General features: G+C 42.9%; 2 protein-coding genes across 2 annotated transcripts in view; one reads left to right on the forward strand and one right to left on the reverse strand.

Annotated features, from left to right (window-relative positions):
• cables2a (Cdk5 and Abl enzyme substrate 2a) overlaps positions 1 to 14,627 on the forward strand; it is a gene marked incomplete at its 5' end in the record, with an annotated part of 36,338 nt that extends 21,711 nt beyond the window's left edge. Inside the window, 5 exons of the mRNA XM_084332866.1 lie at positions 1,269 to 1,425; positions 2,800 to 2,897; positions 5,370 to 5,476; positions 6,003 to 6,207; positions 10,081 to 14,627. Coding sequence (XP_084188992.1) covers positions 1,269 to 1,425; positions 2,800 to 2,897; positions 5,370 to 5,476; positions 6,003 to 6,207; positions 10,081 to 10,221 — 708 coding nt within the window. The 3' untranslated portion in view covers positions 10,222 to 14,627. The remainder of the gene's footprint in view (positions 1 to 1,268; positions 1,426 to 2,799; positions 2,898 to 5,369; positions 5,477 to 6,002; positions 6,208 to 10,080) is intronic.
• Positions 14,628 to 14,945: 318 nt separating this feature from the next.
• LOC311243614 (proteasomal ubiquitin receptor ADRM1-like) overlaps positions 14,946 to 20,785 on the reverse strand; it is a 28,109-nt gene continuing 22,269 nt past the window's right edge. Inside the window, exons 7-9 of the mRNA XM_084332905.1 lie at positions 20,115 to 20,272; positions 18,996 to 19,098; positions 14,946 to 15,386 (exon numbers count right to left, since the gene is read on the reverse strand). Coding sequence (XP_084189031.1) covers positions 15,283 to 15,386; positions 18,996 to 19,098; positions 20,115 to 20,272 — 365 coding nt within the window. The 3' untranslated portion in view covers positions 14,946 to 15,282. The remainder of the gene's footprint in view (positions 15,387 to 18,995; positions 19,099 to 20,114; positions 20,273 to 20,785) is intronic.

The following is a 20,785-nucleotide window of genomic DNA, read 5'->3' on the forward strand; positions in this document are numbered from 1 at the left end:
AAAAGTATCAATTTATGGCCTTAAACGGTATTAAAAAGTCTTACATTTCATTTGCACAGGTATAAAAGTTTTTTGGGGGGCAAGCCCGGCTGTCGGGAGATGAAATAATATGAAATGTTTTTTTTATCCACTTTTTGCCAATTTTTTTTTTTATATTTTTCTCCCATCCCAATTTCGTATCATCCAATTCAACCCTCCCCTGTCACGAACGCTGTTTCTTGCCTCCCACAAGCCGGCTGCAATGTGGACTAAGTCATACATAGCACAAGTCTCCTCCGGTACTTGAGGTAACAGCAGTCGCATCTTTTCACCTGCGCAGCTCGATCTCTCAGTGGCGAGGAGTAACGCGTGGGAGGTTCACGCTGCCCCCGACACTTCCTGATTCCACTGCGCAGGCGCACCAACCGACCTGTAGGAGTCGCTGTCCACAACGCCCGATCCCCACCCATCAGTTTTCCCACCCCCTAATACGGCCAATGTGTATTAGTACGGACGACCAGCTAAACTGAAAGCAAATGTGCAGCGCTGGGCTCGAACAGGCGAGCCCACTGTCTCCAGATTTCGTGGCGAGCGCCTTGCCCACTACGCCACGTAGCCGCCTAATATGAAATGTTTTTGTATGCAAGAGCTTGTATTTAAATTGGTGCGCAAGTGCAGCCACCAGTTTAGTGTCGCTATGTGTTTAATATTTTTTGCTAGTATGGTCGTGAAATTGGTATTCGTTTTTGCTCTTAAAAAGTTTAATTGAGTGCGGCTAAGTGGCGCAGTGGGCAAGGCGCTCGCCACTAATGCAGGAGATGCTGGGTTCAAGCCCAGCTCTCGGCATTGCTACCAGCTTGGCTAGTCGTTCATACTAACGCAATTGGCAGTATTAGGGGGTGGGAAGCTGGAGGGTGGGGATCGGACGTTGTGGACAGCGACTCCTACAGGTCGGTTGGTGCGCCTGCGCAGCAGAATCAGGAAGCAACGGGGGGGGCGTGACCCTCCCACGCAGACCCTCGCCGCTGAGAGATCTCGCTGTGCAGGTGAAAAGATGCGACGGCTGCCTCCTCGTGTACCGGAGGGGACACGTGATGCAAGGCTTCATCCACATTGCAGCCGGCCTGTGGGAGGCATGGCCTAACAGCGTTCGAGACAGGGGAGGGTAGAATTGGACAATACGAAATTGGGATGGGAGAAAAATAGAAAATGGGAGAAAAACTAGATAAAAAAAAATAAAAAGGTGTTTAATTGAGACCCTGTTAAATGATCTGATCTCGCCTCCCCAGACTGTTTCTTACGCCCAGTTCCTGTTCCCGACCCACGCCTTGGTGAGGCTGAAAGGGGGCGCCACGGAGAGCTCCACCCCTCTGCCCCGTTTCCGTAGCAACGGCCAGAGGACCTTCACCCCGGCCCGTCTGAACAGCACCGTGGCACAGGACGCATGTACGCTTCACTCAAGCAACACACCCACATACACGCGCACACACACACACGCTTCCATTATCTCCTGATTAGATTCAAATGTAGTGTCACTCATCATACAGTACAACGAAAATAAGTTTGGCATCCGACCAGAGTGCAAATGTAACGGTAAAGTGCAACAGCAATATACAATGTAGGCTACAGGTGATTAAACTGGGTATAAAATATATAAATTAGTACTACTGTGTATAGTGCTAATCGGATGTATGTACAGAGTTGTAATATTCATATGTACAGTGATACAGGTACAAAGACAGTATGGTAGTAATAAAAAAAAAGTCATACTGGCCAGCAGCGTAACTAGTAAGAGCAGGTAAGGTATATGTATAGATATAGTATCTACAGATATGTAAAAAGGATTATATGCAGGTATGTACAGACGGATGTGGATAGATATATATATCTCATTGGATGTGCCCTGACAATTAATGCTTGTATATCTTATCGTGTGTTGTCATGTTTGTTTATATGTTTGTTTAAAAAATAATAAAAAAATAAAATACAAAAAAATATATATATGATGAGAATAAATATATATACAGCATATACAGAGTAATATGGGTAATACACAGGTGAAGAGATAAGTGCATATATATATATATATATGCTGTAAATATATATATACGGTATATACAGCACTATTGTACCGGTACATGTTATACAATCTTTTCCTCATGCATTCTGTCTTCGGACCTTAGAACATCACAGTTCATGTTCTGCTAAGTGCTGTGTATACAGCTTGGGAGCGTCTGAGCCAAAAGCTAAGCAGCATAAACGAGAGTAAAAAAAAAAAAAAGGAAAAAAATAGCAACAGTTAATCTGAGCAGGATGACACACGCAGTGTTGTCGGTGGGAAAGAGGATCCTCATGTTGAAACCGAGGAGACTGTTTTGTAAATGCAGATCACCAGTGGTTGTTGAAGGAACACGCCAACTTTTTGGGGAAATTAGCTTATTTGCCATCTATCCTGGAGTTAGACAAGCAGATACAAACCCTTTTCTTCTCTGTGCGTGCATTAGGCTTAGGGAACATCCTAGAGTATGTATCTGCTTGTCTAACTCCAGGGTAGAAGGAAAATAAGCGAATTTCCCAAAATGTTGGTGTGTTCCTTTTTAAGACATATTATGTAAGAACAGATATAATCAAGTCTGGCTGAATTTGCTAAATCGTTCAAAAATATCTAGGATTTCACAACCTTTTTTTTAACTGTAGTGTTTCTCAAGGGGGGGGCGGCAGAGTTGTTGAAAGGGCGGGGGGGTGTTGATGCTCAAAAGGGGGCGCGATTTTATTTATTATCATTGTTTTTAATATCAGTCCTGTGTTTGTTGTGTGCAGGTCCAGAGGAGCTGGCAGAGTACGACCCCAACCTGCTCAGCGACCCCCAGTGGCCCTGTGGGCGACACAAGAGGGTTCTCATCTTCGCCTCGTATGTGGTGAGTGTCTGCGCGCGGTGAGTGTCTGCGTGTGGTGAGTGTCTGCGTGTGGTGAGTGTCTGCGTGTGGTGAGTGTCTGCGTGTGGTGAGTGTCTGCTCGCGGTGAGTGTCTGCGTGTGGTGAGTGTCTGCGTGTGGTGAGTGTCTGCTCGCGGTGAGTGTCTGCGTGTGGTGAGTGTCTGCGTGTGGTGAGTGTCTGCGTTTGGTGAGTGTCTGCGTGTGGTGAGTGTCTGCGTGTGGTGAGTGTCTGCGTGTGGTGAGTGTCTGCGTGCGGTGAGTGTCTGCTCGCGGTGAGTGTCTGCGTGTGATGAGTGTCTGCTCGCGGTGAGTGTCTGCTCGCGGTGAGTGTCTGCGTGTGGTGAGTGTCTGCGTGTGGTGAGTGTCTGCTCGCTGTGAGTGTCTGCGTGTGGTGAGTGTCTGCGTGCGGTGAGTGTCTGCTCGCGGTGAGTGTCTGCGTGTGGTGAGTGTCTGCTCGCGGTGAGTGTCTGCTCGCGGTGAGTGTCTGCTCGCGGTGAGTGTCTGCGTGTGGTGAGTGTCTGCGTGTGGTGAGTGTCTGCGTGCGGTGAGTGTCTGCTCGCGGTGAGTGTCTGCTCGCGGTGAGTGTCTGCGTGTGGTGAGTGTCTGCGTGCGGTGAGTGTCTGCTCGCTGTGAGTGTCTGCGTGTGGTGAGTGTCTGCTCGCGGTGAGTGTCTGCTCGCGGTGAGTGTCTGCTCGCGGTGAGTGTCTGCGTGTGGTGAGTGTCTGCGTGTGGTGAGTGTCTGCGTGTGGCGAGTGTCTGCGTGTGGCGAGTGTCTGCTCGCGGTGAGTGTCTGCGCGTGGTGAGTGTCTGCATGTGGTGAGTGTCTGCGTGTGGTGAGTGTCTGCGTGTGGTGAGTGTCTGCGTGTGGTGAGTGTCTGCGTGTGGTGAGTGTCTGCTCGCGGTGAGTGTCTGCTCGCGGTGAGTGTCTGCGTGCGGTGAGTGTCTGCGTGCGGTGAGTGTCTGCGTGCGGTGAGTGTCTGCGTGTGGTGAGTGTCTGCGTGTGGTGAGTGTCTGCGTGCGGTGAGTGTCTGCTCGCGGTGAGTGTCTGCGCACGGTGAGCGTCTGCGTGTGATGAGTGTCTGCTCGCGGTGAGTGTCTGCGTGTGGTGAGTGTCTGCGTGTGGTGAGTGTCTGCGTGTGGTGAGTGTCTGCGTGTGGTGAGTGTCTGCGTGTGGTGAGTGTCTGCGTGTGGTGAGTGTCTGCGTGTGGTGAGTGTCTGCGTGTGGTGAGTGTCTGCGTGTGGTGAGTGTCTGCTCGCGGTGAGTGTCTGCTCGCGGTGAGTGTCTGCGCGCAGTGAGTGTCTGCGTGTGGTGAGTGTCTGCGTGTGGTGAGTGTCTGCGTGTGGTGAGTGTCTGCTCGCGGTGAGTGTCTGCGTGTGGTGAGTGTCTGCTCGCGGTGAGTGTCTGCGTGTGGTGAGTGTCTGCGTGTGGTGAGTGTCTGCGTGTGGTGAGTGTCTGCGCGCGGTGAGTGTCTGCGCACCGTGAGTGTCTGCGTGTGGTGAGTGTCTGCGTGTGGTGAGTGTCTGCGCGCGGTGAGTGTCTGCGTGTGGTGAGTGTCTGCGCGCGGTGAGTGTCTGCGCGTGGTGAGTGTCTGCGTGTGGTGAGTGTCTGCGCGCGGTGAGTGTCTGCGCGTGGTGAGTGTCTGCGTGTGGTGAGTGTCTGCGTGTGGTGAGTGTCTGCGTGTGGTGAGTGTCTGCTCGCGGTGAGTGTCTGCGCGCGGTGAGTGTCTGCGCGCGGTGAGTGTCTGCGTGTGGTGAGTGTCTGCTCGCGGTGAGTGTCTGCGTGTGGTGAGTGTCTGCGCGCGGTGTGTGTCTGCGCGCGGTGAGTGTCTGCGTGTGGTGAGTGTCTGCGTGTGATGAGTGTCTGCGTGTGGTGAGTGTCTGCGTGTGGTGAGTGTCTGCGCGCGGTGAGTGTCTGCTCGCGGTGAGTGTCTAACCCTGACGGCACCTTCTTCCCAGAAATCACAGTTGTCTGATTTTTCCTTTGCAGAGCGGAGGGACTGAGAGACCCATGTTACTGACCCCACAGCCCACAGTGACGGCAGTCGGAAGAGTTATTATTTGTGGAGCTATGTAAAATCTTAAACCTGTAAATCCACGAGGTAGAATTATTACATGACTTTTAATAATTAGAATTGTTATACTGTATCAGTGATGGCCGTCAGAATGTAGAACTACGTAACTACTTATTTTAACAAAACAATACCATTTACGGCTCCTTTTTAATTTGACTAAATTCATGTGAAATGTCGCAGCCCGGACGAAGTGGGGCAAAAAAAACAAACACGGTTGTTCTCTTCAGACAATGTTGTTATCTCCGAGTAGATCACAGCGCAAGACTCGCAGGGGGAACAGCAGTACACTGTGTGCCAAACTATTTACGAGGACAATCTTCTTGTAGCAACAAGTGAGGAATCTACTGACACTAAACAAGGCTTTGTCTTCATGTCCTTGGCAGACGACTATCATCGAGTACGTGAAACCGTCGGACCTGAAGAAAGACATGAACGAGACCTTCAGGGAGAAGTTTCCCCACATCAAGCTGACATTCACCAAGATAAGAAGGTTCTGATCTTCTCTCTTCAAAACGTCCCTCTTGAGAATCTTAGACCTTTTTATTACCATTTTTATCTGTTCATAAAGGGCAAAGGTTGAACCCAGGGTATCTTCAGTTAGATTTAAGACCTTTTTAAGATGACTTAGAGCTAGATTTAATACCAATTTCACGACCATTCTAGCAAAAGAAGAAAAAAAACACACACACTGGTGGCTGCACTTCCAGACTCCCGGTAGTCCAGCAAAAAAACAACGACTTGAATACAAAAACATTTCATATATTTCATATTATTTCATCTCCTGACAGCCGGGCTGCCCCCCCAAAAAAAACGTTTATACCTGTGCAAATGAAATGTAAGACTTTTTTTTAAATACTTTTTAAGGCCTTAAATTGATAATTATGAATTTAAATACTTTTTAATACCCTGCAGATACCCTGGAACCACCTTCCTTGTTTGGATCGTTACATACTCGTACGTAAACAAAAGCATTATTCACTGTGTAATCTCCCCCGTCCACTCTGTCTTGTCATCAGCCTAAAGAGGGAGATGCGGGCGGTGAGCGAGGAGTGTTGTCTTCAGCCCGTCACCACAGCGATGGCCTTTGTTTACTTCGAGAAGCTGGTGCTGCAGGGTCGCTTCAACAAGCAGAACAGGAAGCTGGTGGCGGCGGCCTGCGTGCTGCTGGCGGCCAAGATCAGCAGTGACCTGCGGAAACCAGAAGTGAGACAGCTGATAGACGTGAGTAAACCAGAAGTGAGACAAGCTGATAGACGTGAGTAAACCAGAAGTGAGACAAGCTGATAGACGTGAGTAAACCAGAAGTGAGACAAGCTGATAGACGTGAGTAAACCAGAAGTGAGACAAGCTGATAGACGTGAGTAAACCAGAAGTGAGACAAGCTGATAGATGTTAGTATAACAGAAGTGAGACAAGCTGATATATGTTAGTATAACAGAAGTGAGACAAGCTGATAGATGTTAGTATAACAGAAGTGAGACAAGCTGATAGATGTTAGTAAACCAGAAGTGAGACGGCTGATAGACGTGAGTAAACCAGAAGTGAGACAAGCTGATAGACGTGAGTAAACCAGAAGTGAGACAAGCTGATAGACGTGAGTAAACCAGAAGTGAGACAAGCTGATAGACGTGAGTAAACCAGAAGTGAGACAAGCTGATAGACGTGAGTAAACCAGAAGTGAGACAAGCTGATAGACGTGAGTAAACCAGAAGTGAGACGGCTGATAGACGTGAGTAAACCAGAAGTGAGACAAGCTGATAGACGTGAGTAAACCAGAAGTGAGACAAGCTGATAGACGTGAGTAAACCAGAAGTGAGACAAGCTGATAGACGTGAGTAAACCAGAAGTGAGACAAGCTGATAGATGTTAGTATAACAGAAGTGAGACGGCTGATAGACGTGAGTAAACCAGAAGTGAGACAGCTGATAGACGTGAGTAAACCAGAAGTGAGACAAGCTGATAGATGTTAGTAAACCAGAAGTGAGACGGCTGATAGACGTGAGTAAACCAGAAGTGAGACAAGCTGATAGACGTGAGTAAACCAGAAGTGAGACGGCTGATAGACGTGAGTAAACCAGAAGTGAGACGGCTGATAGACGTGAGTAAACCAGAAGTAAGACAAGCTGATAGATGTGAGTAAACCAGAAGTGAGACGGCTGATAGACGTGAGTAAACCAGAAGTGAGACAAGCTGATAGACGTGAGTAAACCAGAAGTGAGACGGCTGATAGACGTGAGTAAACCAGAAGTGAGACAAGCTGATAGATGTTAGTATAACAGAAGTGAGACGGCTGATAGACGTGAGTAAACCAGAAGTGAGACAAGCTGATAGACGTGAGTAAACCAGAAGTGAGACAAGCTGATAGATGTTAGTATAACAGAAGTGAGACAAGCTGATAGACGTGAGTAAACCAGAAGTGAGACAAGCTGATAGATGTTAGTAAACCAGAAGTGAGACAAGCTGATAGACGTGAGTAAACCAGAAGTGAGACAAGCTGATAGACGTGAGTAAACCAGAAGTTAGACGGCTGATAGACGTGAGTAAACCAGAAGTGAGACGGCTGATAGACGTGAGTAAACCAGAAGTTAGACGGCTGATAGACGTGAGTAAACCAGAAGTGAGACAAGCTGATAGACGTGAGTAAACCAGAAGTTAGACAGCTGATAGACGTGAATGATTTCTCCGCTCAGAGCAACACGCATCCTGCTGCTAGCTACATCTTGAATGAATGAATGAATGAAAGATTTGTATTTTTATTAGATTTTTTTATTAAGTATAAAAACAAAAATGTATCTGTTCATTTGACATATACAAAAGATAATAAAAAAACACAACAAAAAGAGAAACGGATAAACAAAAAAAAGGAGGAAGAAGTATACACTTTTTTAAACTCCTACCCCTTTTAAACTATCACACATTATATAGTTTTATTCTATTGTTAATTTTATGTATAAACGCTGTATCTCTACAATCCAATACATATTATATACATCATTTCTTCTATTTTTTATTTACATCTTACTTCATCTTCACTTACTGTATATCATAGATTTGGGTTTTAAATTGTTTCAAAATAACATCGGGACTGTGGCTGTCGTAAACGAAAAGGTGCTTTTCTTCTAATATGACATTGACACCAACTTTTTTAAGATGTGGGGTGTGATGTTAACCCTTTCACTGCCATACTACCAAATGGTTAACCCTTTCACTGCGACAATACAAAAGGTTAACCCTTTCACTGCCACACGACAAAGGGTTAATAGTAGAAAGACATAGATATAGGCAATAAAATGGCACAATGGAGGGGGTGCATAAATTCACATAAAGACTTCATCCACAATACATTTTGAGAACATAGATAATAAAGCCACAGATGTCTCTCTTAACACAATACAAATCCAGCTACGTCTCTCTCATATTCACGATGCCTACTGTTTGTATGTAATACCTGAGCAGTGAAAATGACTTCATATCTATTTTGGATATTTCAGCACCATGGACAGAGAGTGGGGGGTCTGATTATCAGTTACTCAAGTTTGCGTAACTTGTCAGAAAATAAAGAATTTCATTGAATTACATAATTTCGAGTAGGTATTGGAACCGAGGGGTATTCCAACAAGTCTCTTCTCTCACACCGAGTAAGCCTGTTAATGACCTAATGACTAATTCTTAACGATTCACAGTCCAGTCCGCGTTCTTATAGTCCTCATAGGCACAGTAGTCTATACTTGTAGTCTAAAAGGTACGGACATCGCATCAGATGGTTGTTAATAGCTGCTACTGTTTTATCATAACTGAACCAGCAGCAATATCAACAACTGATTGTGTGCACTCTTGTCATGTGTGTCTGACCACAACGTATGACGTACAGTATATCGTGCCAGTTAGGGTACCTTGTGTATACTGTTTACTTTTACTCATAGTATACATTCAGATTCAAATTCTTTATTGCCTATATTTATTGTAACATATAATATAACCGATAAGGCATACAGACCCTCATCTGCACCTTTTTATTTACAGTTTATTTTTCTAATATTTTCATATTCGGAATTAATTATATTGTTTACACTGTATATTTTTTCTCATTATTATATGCTGATCTAATTTTATTGCCTATATTTACTTATTTCTACTATTACCCTGCCCATAGCTGTACCTCCTCTCCCCCCTCCTGCTATGCTGCCCAAATTCCCCTCAATAAAGGAATATCTTATCTTATCTCTAGGACACAGCGAAAGCACACAAGCTCCTGTTGCCTTTGTAGCCTGGCTGCCTTGAAACTTTGAAATAAATGGGTGGAGAACAAAAACAAAGGGATGATATATAAAAAAAAATATTCCCTTACAATCAATGGCAGCTTTATTTAACGGTCAGAATCTTGGCAACACACTTCATACAAGTGGTCGTGGTTTTTATTGATTAAAAATAAATAAATAAATATATATATTACACACACACACACACACCATGAAGCCATGGTATCAGCTGCCATACCCAATTGATACCCCTGGTTTCCTGGGTCTTATGGTCATCAAGGAACCTGTCACAATGTAGCCTTCATATCGTTATATTGTGCTGATTAGCCTGACCATATCTCACGTGTAAACAGAGCCTGTTTTTGGCATAGGCAGTATAGGAAAATGCTAAGGGCGCCACCACCCAGAGGGGACACAACAAATAAAAAATAAAAAAAAAGGTTTCCCATTTAAAGATTTTTTACTAATACTACTAGTTAACACTGTTCTTTCTAAATATGAAATAACCCCACAACAACCAGCGTAACTCTATAGCACATAGACAAATAATAAATAATAATAATTTCTTAGTTAATGTCACCCCACCCCTCTCCAGCCAGGCAAATAGACTTGACCTCCGCTCCCCCTCTCTGAGCAATGGTAAAGTGTGGCTATCTGACGTGACCCTCACATTATATGCTATGAAAACAAAAGTGTGAGTGCATGTTATTGGTAGTGAATAAACTGCTGCAAGGGGGAGCCAGATAAAATCCTGCCTAGGGCACCCAATTGGTCAGAGCCGGCCCTGCGTGTAAACGTGTGTTCTGTGTCTTTCTTTTCTTCCATGGTTGAGCAGAAACTGGAGGAGCGTTTTCGCATTAACCGGCGAGAGTTGATTCCCTTGGAGTTCCAAGTGCTGGTTGCCTTGGAGATGGGGCTCTACCTCCCGGACAGCAAGGTCATGCCACACTACCGCAGACTCGTGCAGCAGGGCTAAGGCTGGACGCTGTTGTTAAGGCTGACTGGGCGCCAGTTTCAATACTGCAATCAATACTGGTGTATTCTGGGTACTGTGCTGCGACATGGTCTCATCGGAAAACATTAAATAAAGTACTAATCGACCACAGGACAAAAGGTAAATAATGTATGTTGTGTTATAGCCATACGTAATATATTTACTTATTGTATACGTAATATATTTACATTTCGTATCAGCGAAAGTAAAAAGATTTAATAACGGTGCGACTGGGAGTTTAATATAAATATACTAAATAATTGTGGTTGCAGGTGAGTGCTCTCACCCTAGACTAAGACACCCACCCACCCTGATACAAACACAGCAATACTATGATGATGATGATTTGCTTTAACCTGTTAAGCTGTAAGCCGTATTTCGCCTAAAGGTACATGCCTAAGTAAATGGAAGATTGCTCCACTTCTGCAAGGTCAATTTGCATGTTCTTGGTATCTAGGGACCTGGGGGTATGTATTTCCAGTGTCAGAAATATTGTGTCTGTTACTAGGCAGAGTAAATTGTAATGAAGAAAAGGAGAATATAATGATGATTTATGATTTTTGCATCTTTGATCATGTTAAATCTGCGTGGCACGAGAAAATGCTCACTGAGCTCATTCACCACCTTATTGAGACCATGTGTACAAAAAATGTAAGCAAATGAACCGCGGGAAGATGATTAAACAGAAGGATTTGTAGATACAGTAATTAATGATAATCTATTTTAATTATAAATTCATATTTGACCTTGAACTTGACCTTGACCTTATTATGGCCAAATCATACATCTATGGATAGGGGAAATGCTCCTCTTTCCAATGGCAGGGTTGAATCTGGATTTAGTCATTTCCTTGCGGTTTTTACGATAATTAGCATTTTCCGATAAATCGTATAAAACATCGGTAAAAATGAAAATATACACTTTCACTACTGTTTTTGATAGGGTTATGGTCTTTACTCTTGGCTACAATTTTTTTTTTAAACATTAACCTCTTTAACAGCCAAGGGCCCACATGTGGACGATTGTTTGCCGACCTCGAGTGGCTCGGGTGTGCATTTCTTTTAATACAATATATAGATAGAATTAAAGCCCCATTTGTTGCCTGTCAATTGCCCTTTCAGGTGACAAAATCCGTTCAGCGGTTCTCGAGTTACATGCCGATATGTGAGGCGTGCCCCAAAGTATGCAAAAGTACACATTACCACTCCCGGGGCTCTAGCTCCGTCAATCATTTGGCGATCTCGAAAATCTTTGCACAGGGTTGTAGCCAATGAGTGTGGCTTTCCAATGATCTAATACGGTCTCTATTGATTGATTTATGATAAAGAAAGGGGGACCTTAAGGCTTAACAGGAGGTTATGGTTAGTTTAAGGTAACAGTGTGGTTAAGGTTAGAGTTTGGGTGAGGCTATCAAAGCGGTGTGTCTCAGTAGTCTTGAGGTAAAGGCACTTGCCTCCCATGCGACGCATCCCGGGTTTGTTTCCCAGCAGGGGAACTCAAACGTTTTCTGAAAACGTTAAAAGTTTAAAACTTTTGAATATGTAATGTATGCACTTATTGGTAAATACGTAAATATATTACTCATTTGTAATATGTACACATTCTCCATTTTTTGTAAATAAGTCAATATATTACTTATGGCTAGAACATAACGTACAATATACCTTTGTCCTGTGGTTAAGTACCTTATTTACATATTTGAAGAGAGATGGGGCTGTGTACTGGGATGCTTGGTACGAACCCGGCCGGTATAGGTCTCCGTCTGTCATCGATCGCCCCGGTTTACCCTATACTGTGTGGTGTACAACAAATTAATAATTTATAGATTTATGAATGTGATGATACTATTTATTGTACTTTAATCATACATCTGGCCATTTGGCCAAAGATTGTGCAAAGATTTTTTTTATTTTTTTTGTGGCATGTGTTATTCTGAATGTATTTTGTAAGGGTTTCTATGTGAGGTATTCTGGTGTAACTCCAGCCATGAGCTCTATGTTAGAGATGTTGTAACAAGGCACATTAATGGTGCTACTTGTGATTTTGTTTCTCTGAATCCCTCCCTCCCTTCCTTATTTTAATCCATCCTTTTTTTGCGTGTAAATTTTTTTTACTTAAAACTATCTAAATTATTATTGTTCAACCAAGGTACGGACTACAAACTATATGTACGTTTGCTGTAATGTGGTACTGCTCTGTCATGACGTGATTGTGTACATGTCGGAAATAACCCAGACGCACTTTTTTACATATACTATACAGTCTGTATGGTACAGATGAGGTCTTCTGAGAGTACAGGAAATACTCTACTGTGTTCGTATATATACTTCCTATTTCACTGTGAAAACAATGTGTTTTTAGCCGTTAGTCCCAAGCAGAGAACGGACTGTGTTGGGGGAGGGGGATTCATAGCTGGGTTTGTTCTGCAAACTCCAGAGAGGGAGAGAGAGAGAGAAAGTGGCCTTTTAGTTGTTTGAAGTTGAACTGAGGAATAGCTACAGCTACTACGGTCTTATCTGTAGTTTAGCCTCCTGTATACATGGATTTCCAGATATTTTATTTGAGCTATATATACAATTCAATTCACTCCATTTTACTTTACGTAGTAGATCTGTTATAAAACACTGTGCTGATACACAGGGTTCTGTGATTTATTTGATCAGATCTTTAGTTGATGCTACGTGTTTAACCCTTTCAGTGCCACGGACGACATATCTCGTTTTATCAGCCCCCCCATTGAGTGCCCACGATGACAAATATCGTTTTATTTTTTTATTAGCGATCTGAATTCATATTTCATCAACCGAGTCTCCCGTTGGTACACCAGCCCCTACAGGAGCTCAGATTGGAAAAAAGCGCCCCCTATCGTCTATCCCTGTGTAACTGCAGGTCAGTCGCTTAGATCTGTAGATCTCTGGGGGTGGAGCCAACTGGCTCCTTGTGCTGGCGAGCAGTCTGCTCAAGAGGGATCTGATCGTGGGACGGAAATCGGCCTGGAATATATAGTTACAGCAGCCAATAATCAATCAATAAGCGTGATCGATATTTGGAATGGCAATCAGGAATTGGAATAATCTTTTTGGAGAACATCTGATCTAAGGTAAGGAGTCTATGTTACCAGTCTTGGGGTAATCGGAGCTGTTTTCGCTGATACAACAGCGTGTCCCCTATGTGTGATGTGGCTGTTTGGCTGTGATCGCTGATGAGGAAATAAGAGAATCGATTTTTCAGCTCGCGTCTATAGCGTGCATACGTACACATATACTATCGATAATCTAGCATTTATTTGAAAACTATTAATAAATAGGCCGAAAAATTACAACGTTTTTGTGTATTCTAGAATATTCCAGTAAATGTCTTTTATCATGGAATCTTTATATTTTCCTTGAAAACGAGAGCTTTTCAAAATGCTATCAAACGAAAATGAACAGATAAAAAAACAATCCGTTTTGACAATATTGACTGCAAACGACTCATTGATAAGCGATGGGCAGATTAGACACATAGCCATAATTTTAAACATTAGGCGTTTTTAATGCTAACATTGAAGTGGATGGTGGCATTCAACGGGGTAAATCAACGTTAATCAAAGGCACTGAAAGTTACCCAGGGATGTTTTAACCATGAATATTTGTTTTGCCATAGTGTACGATGCACTGCGGTGTATTACTCATCACTGCATTAGCTATAGTCCTTTACATTTTTTAAGTTCTCAGGAAATATTACCAAGTTCTTACTTTACCAATGATTTAGAATGATGGTAAGATCCGACCAAAAGAGAAGTTTAAAGTTTGGGTTTCCCAGGAGAGTCTTGTCACAGACTTCCTGTATTCCAATGTAACATAAATCAGATGACTGTGCTTGCAGCGTTGACGTTTTCTGGAAAAGAAACCCTGATATATTACTTTTAGGAGGTGAACGAATGTCTACGCAGATGTGTCGCTCCTATGCTTTACCAAAATACTATTATCCTGACTGCAGTATCTCTCTGGTGGAGCTATCCCTGCCGTAAGACATACTATTATGGACAAAGTGCCTAAAACTACAGTTCTGACTGAAATGGTTAACCATTCGCAGAGTTTATTGCTTTACATTTGACCCGTCCTTGTCTGGTTGCTGTTGAGATGCATCCAAGTCTTGCCGTTGCTCATCAGGAGAAACTTGACTGAATTGTGTCCGGAAGAGATGGGATTGTTAACACAAGCTTAGACAGTATAGCACATCAAATGTACTGTGTTTAGTTATTTCAGATATTGTTAGATATCTTCGATAGTGTCGTCTTGTCTGCAGATGTGTTCATTGTATTATAAAAGAAACATCCAAATCGACCTCATCATGGAAGTAATCCTTCGAATTTGTATTTGTTAGAAAATGTTGTACGTGTATGGATGGTGTTTTTATTTTTTATTTTTTTTTATGTTAAGTTTTCATACTGTAAAATTGGAAAGTTTTTTGGAAATATATTTTGACTCATAAAAACCACAGAGGCGTTAAGTGTCTTGTTTTAAAAAGTAATGACACGGCAATTCATACCAGACATTATCATATCTGCAGCTATTCTCTCCTCTTCAGGGGCCAAGGCCAATCCGCAGACTGTAACCATATAACGCAGTGTGCAGCAGGTAAAGTGCTCAAGCCAAGAACACTGAGCCAAGAACACTGGAGAATAAACTGACAACAGACGTTCCTGATCATGAGGCTTTTACTGTTCCCTCGTCTCGGGGTAGGAGTGGCAAACGGATGACATGCAGGAAGGAATACACGTTGATTCAGTTAAATCTCAAGAGCTCCATGAGAATGGTTGCGTACATTACCATGTTGTTGGAATATGAACACATGGTTTTACTACGGAGAAGTGTCTTAAGTCACAACATTAATCATTAGTACATATCGGTTGTCAAATTGTGTGTGTAGACTGTAGAGTAGACTGTAATCTTTACATCCTTAAAAATTACATGTTTAAAACTATAAAAAAACAGCAGCAGATAAATAAATACATCAAAAGCAATTAAGTTAATTTCCTAGGAACAGGTCCTATAGTTCCTAGTCCAAGCTCATGTCTTCATCGTCATCTTTCTTGTCTTTGGAGTCGCCGTCCTGGTCGGACTTGTTCTCCGTCTCCATGGCTTTGGCGAAGGCCTCCACATCTGTGAAAATAGAATGTTGTCGAAATAAAGATCAATCTTCCTTTTCCTCGCTACCAAACAATTACCATACAGTCTTGGCTCAACTAAAGCCTAGGATTTTACATTTCAAAACAATTCCACTAAGCCTGCATCATCATCCTGCCTTCAAGGACCATGCCAGTCTAATTATAACTTCTCGCCATTAGATTAGATTAAAATGTATTGTCATTAAGTCTGTGGAATGCTCTCCCTGATCATCCGAGCACCACAGACCGTGGATGCTTTTAAAAAAGGCCTCAAAACACATATTTTGTATAGATCCTTTTTAGTCTTACTAGTTTTAGCCCTTCTTGCTTTAGGTTCTTTTACTCTTACTAGTTTTAGCCCTACTTATTTTACTCTTACTAGTTTTAGCCCTACTTATTTTATTATTTTACTCTTACTAGTTTTAGCCCTACTTATTTGATGTTCTTTTTACTCTTACTAGTTTTAGCTATACTTATTTGATGTTCTTTACTCTTACTAGTTTTAGCCCTTCACGTTTCATGTTGTTTTTACTCCTACTAGTTTTAGCCCTTCTTATTTGATGTTCTTTTACTCTGTTCTTCTACACCAGGGGTCAGCAACCTTTTTGATACCAAGTTACATTTAAAATTCACATTAACATTCAGTTTAATTATGACACCACATCAAAATGTAAATCTCCAACTATGATAAGATGATAATATGTGCATATAAATAGTTAACCATGTTCCTCTCATAATTGGAGCGCTATACACGAATGCTGCCGTCTTTATGAGATGCTTGCTTGCCATACCTGGACACATTCAGCCATGTCTGCCTCATCCTTGAAAGTTTTCTCATCAAGCGCCTTGGGTATGTGAAAGGAGCTATATAAATTCAAGCCGATATTATTATTTATTATTGTTGTGAAGGGCCAGATTAAAGCTGAGAATCTACATTTATTGTTTATATACATTGTATATTATTTATATATACACGGTATATCCCTTTAAGCCTGCGTTCGAATCATAGTAATATTCGCTTTCCTTATTGGATAACGCCATCGGCGTCAGACCGCAAGCCCCCAAAGTCAGGTTCAAAGGCGAGCCCGGGCATGTCGTAACATGCCCGGAGACAGCGTATTGATTCGAGACGAGAACTGAGGTTTGGCACTAGATAGCCATTTAAGTATATATACGGCGCAGGTGCGAACAGCAGCAGTTCGTCTAAGTAGCTGTTCATCAAGTTCAGTAACAGTGAAGTGAGCAGCAGTGCGTCTAACAGAGCGTTGAGAACCATAGTAAAGTGTCAGATTTAATGCAGTAACGTCAAGTTCGACTTAGTTTAATGTGAAGTAAATAGTCGTTAATTTATTGTGTATCGTGCCAACCACAGTTCGTTCGTGTGTAGCATTACCCAGTGGTTCGTTCGTTTAGCTAGTGGACCTTAGCCAGTGCGCGTGGACTAAATACATTGGTACCAGCACACGAGGAGGCCTAGTCGGAGAACCTACTGGACATGTGCACAGGAGAACCGACGGCGGCGATTGCAGAACCAGTATTGGTTGGATTATATTAATTGTGGAACGTATTACCCGGAGAAGAGCATCGTTAATCTCCACTGTCGTTTGGATTTAACCTCGTGAGGATCTACATTCGGGCTGGCCTCATGGACCGAGGCTAGCTGGCTATCATCGTTGCTATCGTGCAATTGGATTACAGTTATTGCTTTGATGCTGAGCTTTGGATTACAAGGACTGGCTTCTGTACGTGAATCCCCTTCTTCTTCAATTGATCAGACTGAGTATCCGAACATTCCTCTCTCCTCCAGACCTTACAACTCTGGGAGGAACCCATTGTCTCCAAGCGGTACCAGCGTTGCCCTCTATAATTGCCATTATACGCCAGGCGGCGTTAGCCTAGTACCCCATCGTAGGATGTACTTTATTCCCATTGACTTATGCTACTGACTGACTTCATGCCTATTCTTCGCCATACAAGCGCGACCCTAATTCTCATATCTGTAACCAATTATTGCATAATAATAAATACCCTCCAATGATATTTCTTTGTCAGTGCCGTGTTATTATGAGTGTCCACCATATATTCGATGTACTGTCTGGCCAGTAATTAAAGTACATACCTAGCAGTGGTTTAATCTATCACAATCTTTAATACAGTCAGGGTTTTGTAACCCCTCAGTTACAATTATGTTTGGTCTCAAAATGGCGTTTAACACTCAATGTTCGGCAAACAACAGACTAACCCTTCTGATTGGCTCTGACCCTGAAATATCCCTGGTATCAGTCAAACTACCATAAATAACAGACTGTGCAACTGCCAATGGCTGTGAAAGGGATAACTGCATGGGGATGAGAGGACGCTTCAACATTTCCAAAAAGGTTCCTCTCTTACACACTTGCTAGTGTGCCATTGGTTAAGTGTGCCATTGGTGGCACTCGTGCCTAAGGTTGCTGATCCCTGTTCTACACTAGCGCCTTGAGATTTGTTCCACAAATTTGTAGCGCCCCTACAAATTTTATATATTAGTATTATTATTATTATGTACAACTACAGTACAATGAAGAGGTTTGGCATCCAACCAGAGTGCAAATGTAACAGTAAAGTGCAACAGCAATATACAGTGTACTGGTGATTAAACTGGGTATAACATATATAAATTAGTACTACTGAGTATAGTGCTAATCAGATGTACAGAGTTGTAGTATTAATATCTAATGTCTACTATGCACTCAAGACTGTAGCATCCAAGTTCCAACACCGTTTGACTAACATTGTTACTCAGCTGAAAGAGTTGTACCCTTCCTGCTGACCTCTTGTACAGAACTTCTAAGTCGCTTTGGATAAAAGCGTCGGCTAAATGACTAAATGATATATGTACAGTGATACAGGTATAAAGACACTATGGTAGTAGTCATACTGCATACTGGCCAGCAGCATAACTAGTAGGAGTAGGGATATGTATAGATATAGTATCTACAGACATGTAAAAGGGATTATATGCAGGTATGTACAGCCATGTGGATATATATAATTTATATATACGGTAAGAATAAACCATTCTTTATTCATTACCAGAGATTGACTCCGTCTTTAACTAGCTTTGTGTTTGTAGGTGTATACGGTGTGTGTGTTTTCCCTTACTAAAAGCCATTTACACTACCATTGATGTTTTAAAAAAAAAAGGGGGGGGGGGTGTTACTCAGTGAGAGAGTTGTTTGTCGGTCGCTAGGCTAGGCGTAGGTAATGCACTCTTGTGAAAGCCACTGGGGTCGTCTATTTTTGGCAAGCGCGAACATTACTGTATTCTCCACTACAAGCCCTTCTTAATCCCCACGGCAAACTTTCGGTGTCAGTTTATCGGGGTGCGCTGTTCTTAATCCCTGATGCTCCAGATTGTTGCATGGATTTGAATGACTTGTAGTAGTGTAATATAGTAAGAAAAAAAACACCAGTCACATATTAAACTGGTATGGTCCTTAAAAATGTTGTTTTCTCCCTATATAAAGCTGCCAGTCGCCAGATGTGAAAGAGGGGAGTGTATCTTCTAACAATGCAACATAACACGGTCCCTGTGTGAATGTCTGCGTGGGCGAGCAACACTGACCTCCTTTGTTAGCGGCGTCCACAGCCTCTGCAGGCAAGCCAAACTGGTTCATTAGAGGCCCCAGCTGACCTGAGGCCAGGGCACTGCTGAACATGCTCATAGCCTGCAAGGAGACAAACGGGTGCATTAGAGGCCCCAGCTGACCTGAGGCCAGGGCACTGCTGAACATGCTCATAGCACTTTCTTTGAGCTCCATTAGTGAAACGATGCGGCTTTATAGCATAACGGTCCCATATTGCAACGTGGTTGTAGATCTAATAATAACGCATTATCAAAACATAGGTCATAAAAAAAATAAACATTCTGACTTGGCATCCTCGCTATGCCACATTTCCCCACCTGGACATTCACTATTATGTTTATCTGTGTGTAGCAACCTAAAACTAAGAGGTAATGACTTTCTGGGACTTGGATCGTCTTCAACATGGTTTATATCGGTTTGTTTTGTCGTAAAGTAGTAGATTGTGAATAAACGTCTCCTAAACCGCTGTTTATTCTCTAAGGTGTTTTCCCCTAAACAGGAGACATGAGTGGATGACGTGCTGCTACACTGGGTCTTGTTTTGTTGGTTTGTTGTTGCTGTAAACAAGGGTAACGTCAGTGTCTCAGGAGTTGAAATAAAGGTTTGAAAGTAGAGGATGAACACAGATCATAGAACATATATATATATATATTAGGGCTGGCCCGAAATTTGCCGATAGTCGACTGGTAATTATACTTTTTTTAATCATTCCATTTGGGCTGTGGGGGGTGCTTAATGTCTGAAGGAATCGACTGAAGGCTTCTTGTCCTCTGAGAAAGCATGCAATTGATCCACTGATGGATACATCTTGATATTTGTCTAGTCTAGTGTGTTCATTAGACGGGTGAAATCCTCTTTCAGTGCCTCTGTGCCCATTTTCTTAGGCAGTTAGCCTCACTGGTATGCGCACCATTAGCGTCAGCCACGCGTCTAGGCCTCTTTGCTTTTGGAAAGAATGATAAAAAATAAAAATATAATAAAAAATGTTTGCATTCGACTAAGAGGTTGGCAGTCAACTACGGCTCCTTTCGATCAATTAGTCGACTAATCGGGGTCAGCCCTAATACATATATATATATATACAGTATGGGGTTTACCTGCTGAAACTGTGGGGAGCTGAGCGTGTTGTGGAGCTCCTCAGGGCTCTGAGGCAGGGACTCTCCGGAGGGCAGGAAGGGCACCAGCCTCTGCTGCACCTCAGCGTTGGCCAGGATGGGAGCCATGATCTCCGGTGTCAGAACGCCGGCCAGGTCCACTGCAGCAGACGGAGACAAAGAGTTGGCACAGCCGCCAGACGTGCTCGAGCAGCACAAAGATGGTATTCGGTTTCAACACCGCTCGGCCCGCTTGTTGTTTAAAACCTGCTCCACTGCCAAAGAAGGAAGATCAAAGCATACTAGTATAATAATAACCCACACAGTCGGGACCTCGGATGAACCCTAGTTCCTTTGTGCACTGGTTAGAGGTGGTCCGCCACACAGAGGGCTTTGTTCTCCTGGTTTAGTTGCAGGACCTTCAGATTCACAACATGGGGCTACGACGCTACGTCCCATTGTCTGCCGTCAACTAAAAACTAAGGCTGAGACCACTTATCCATTTATCGATAACTGTGTGAAATCGATAAGTGGCGTCACTTATCGATTTTTTTGCATGTGTACACAGTTTAAAAATACCTTTTAAAAGAAAAAAAACCTATTTAACGTCTGTGTGTGATAATAATATTTTCTATTTTATTTAAATATATACTGTATATATATATATATATTTA

This window comes from Notolepis coatsorum (assembly GCF_963971535.1).
Source record: "Notolepis coatsorum genome assembly, chromosome: 17".
Taxonomy (NCBI): Eukaryota; Metazoa; Chordata; class Actinopteri; order Aulopiformes; family Paralepididae; genus Notolepis; species Notolepis coatsorum.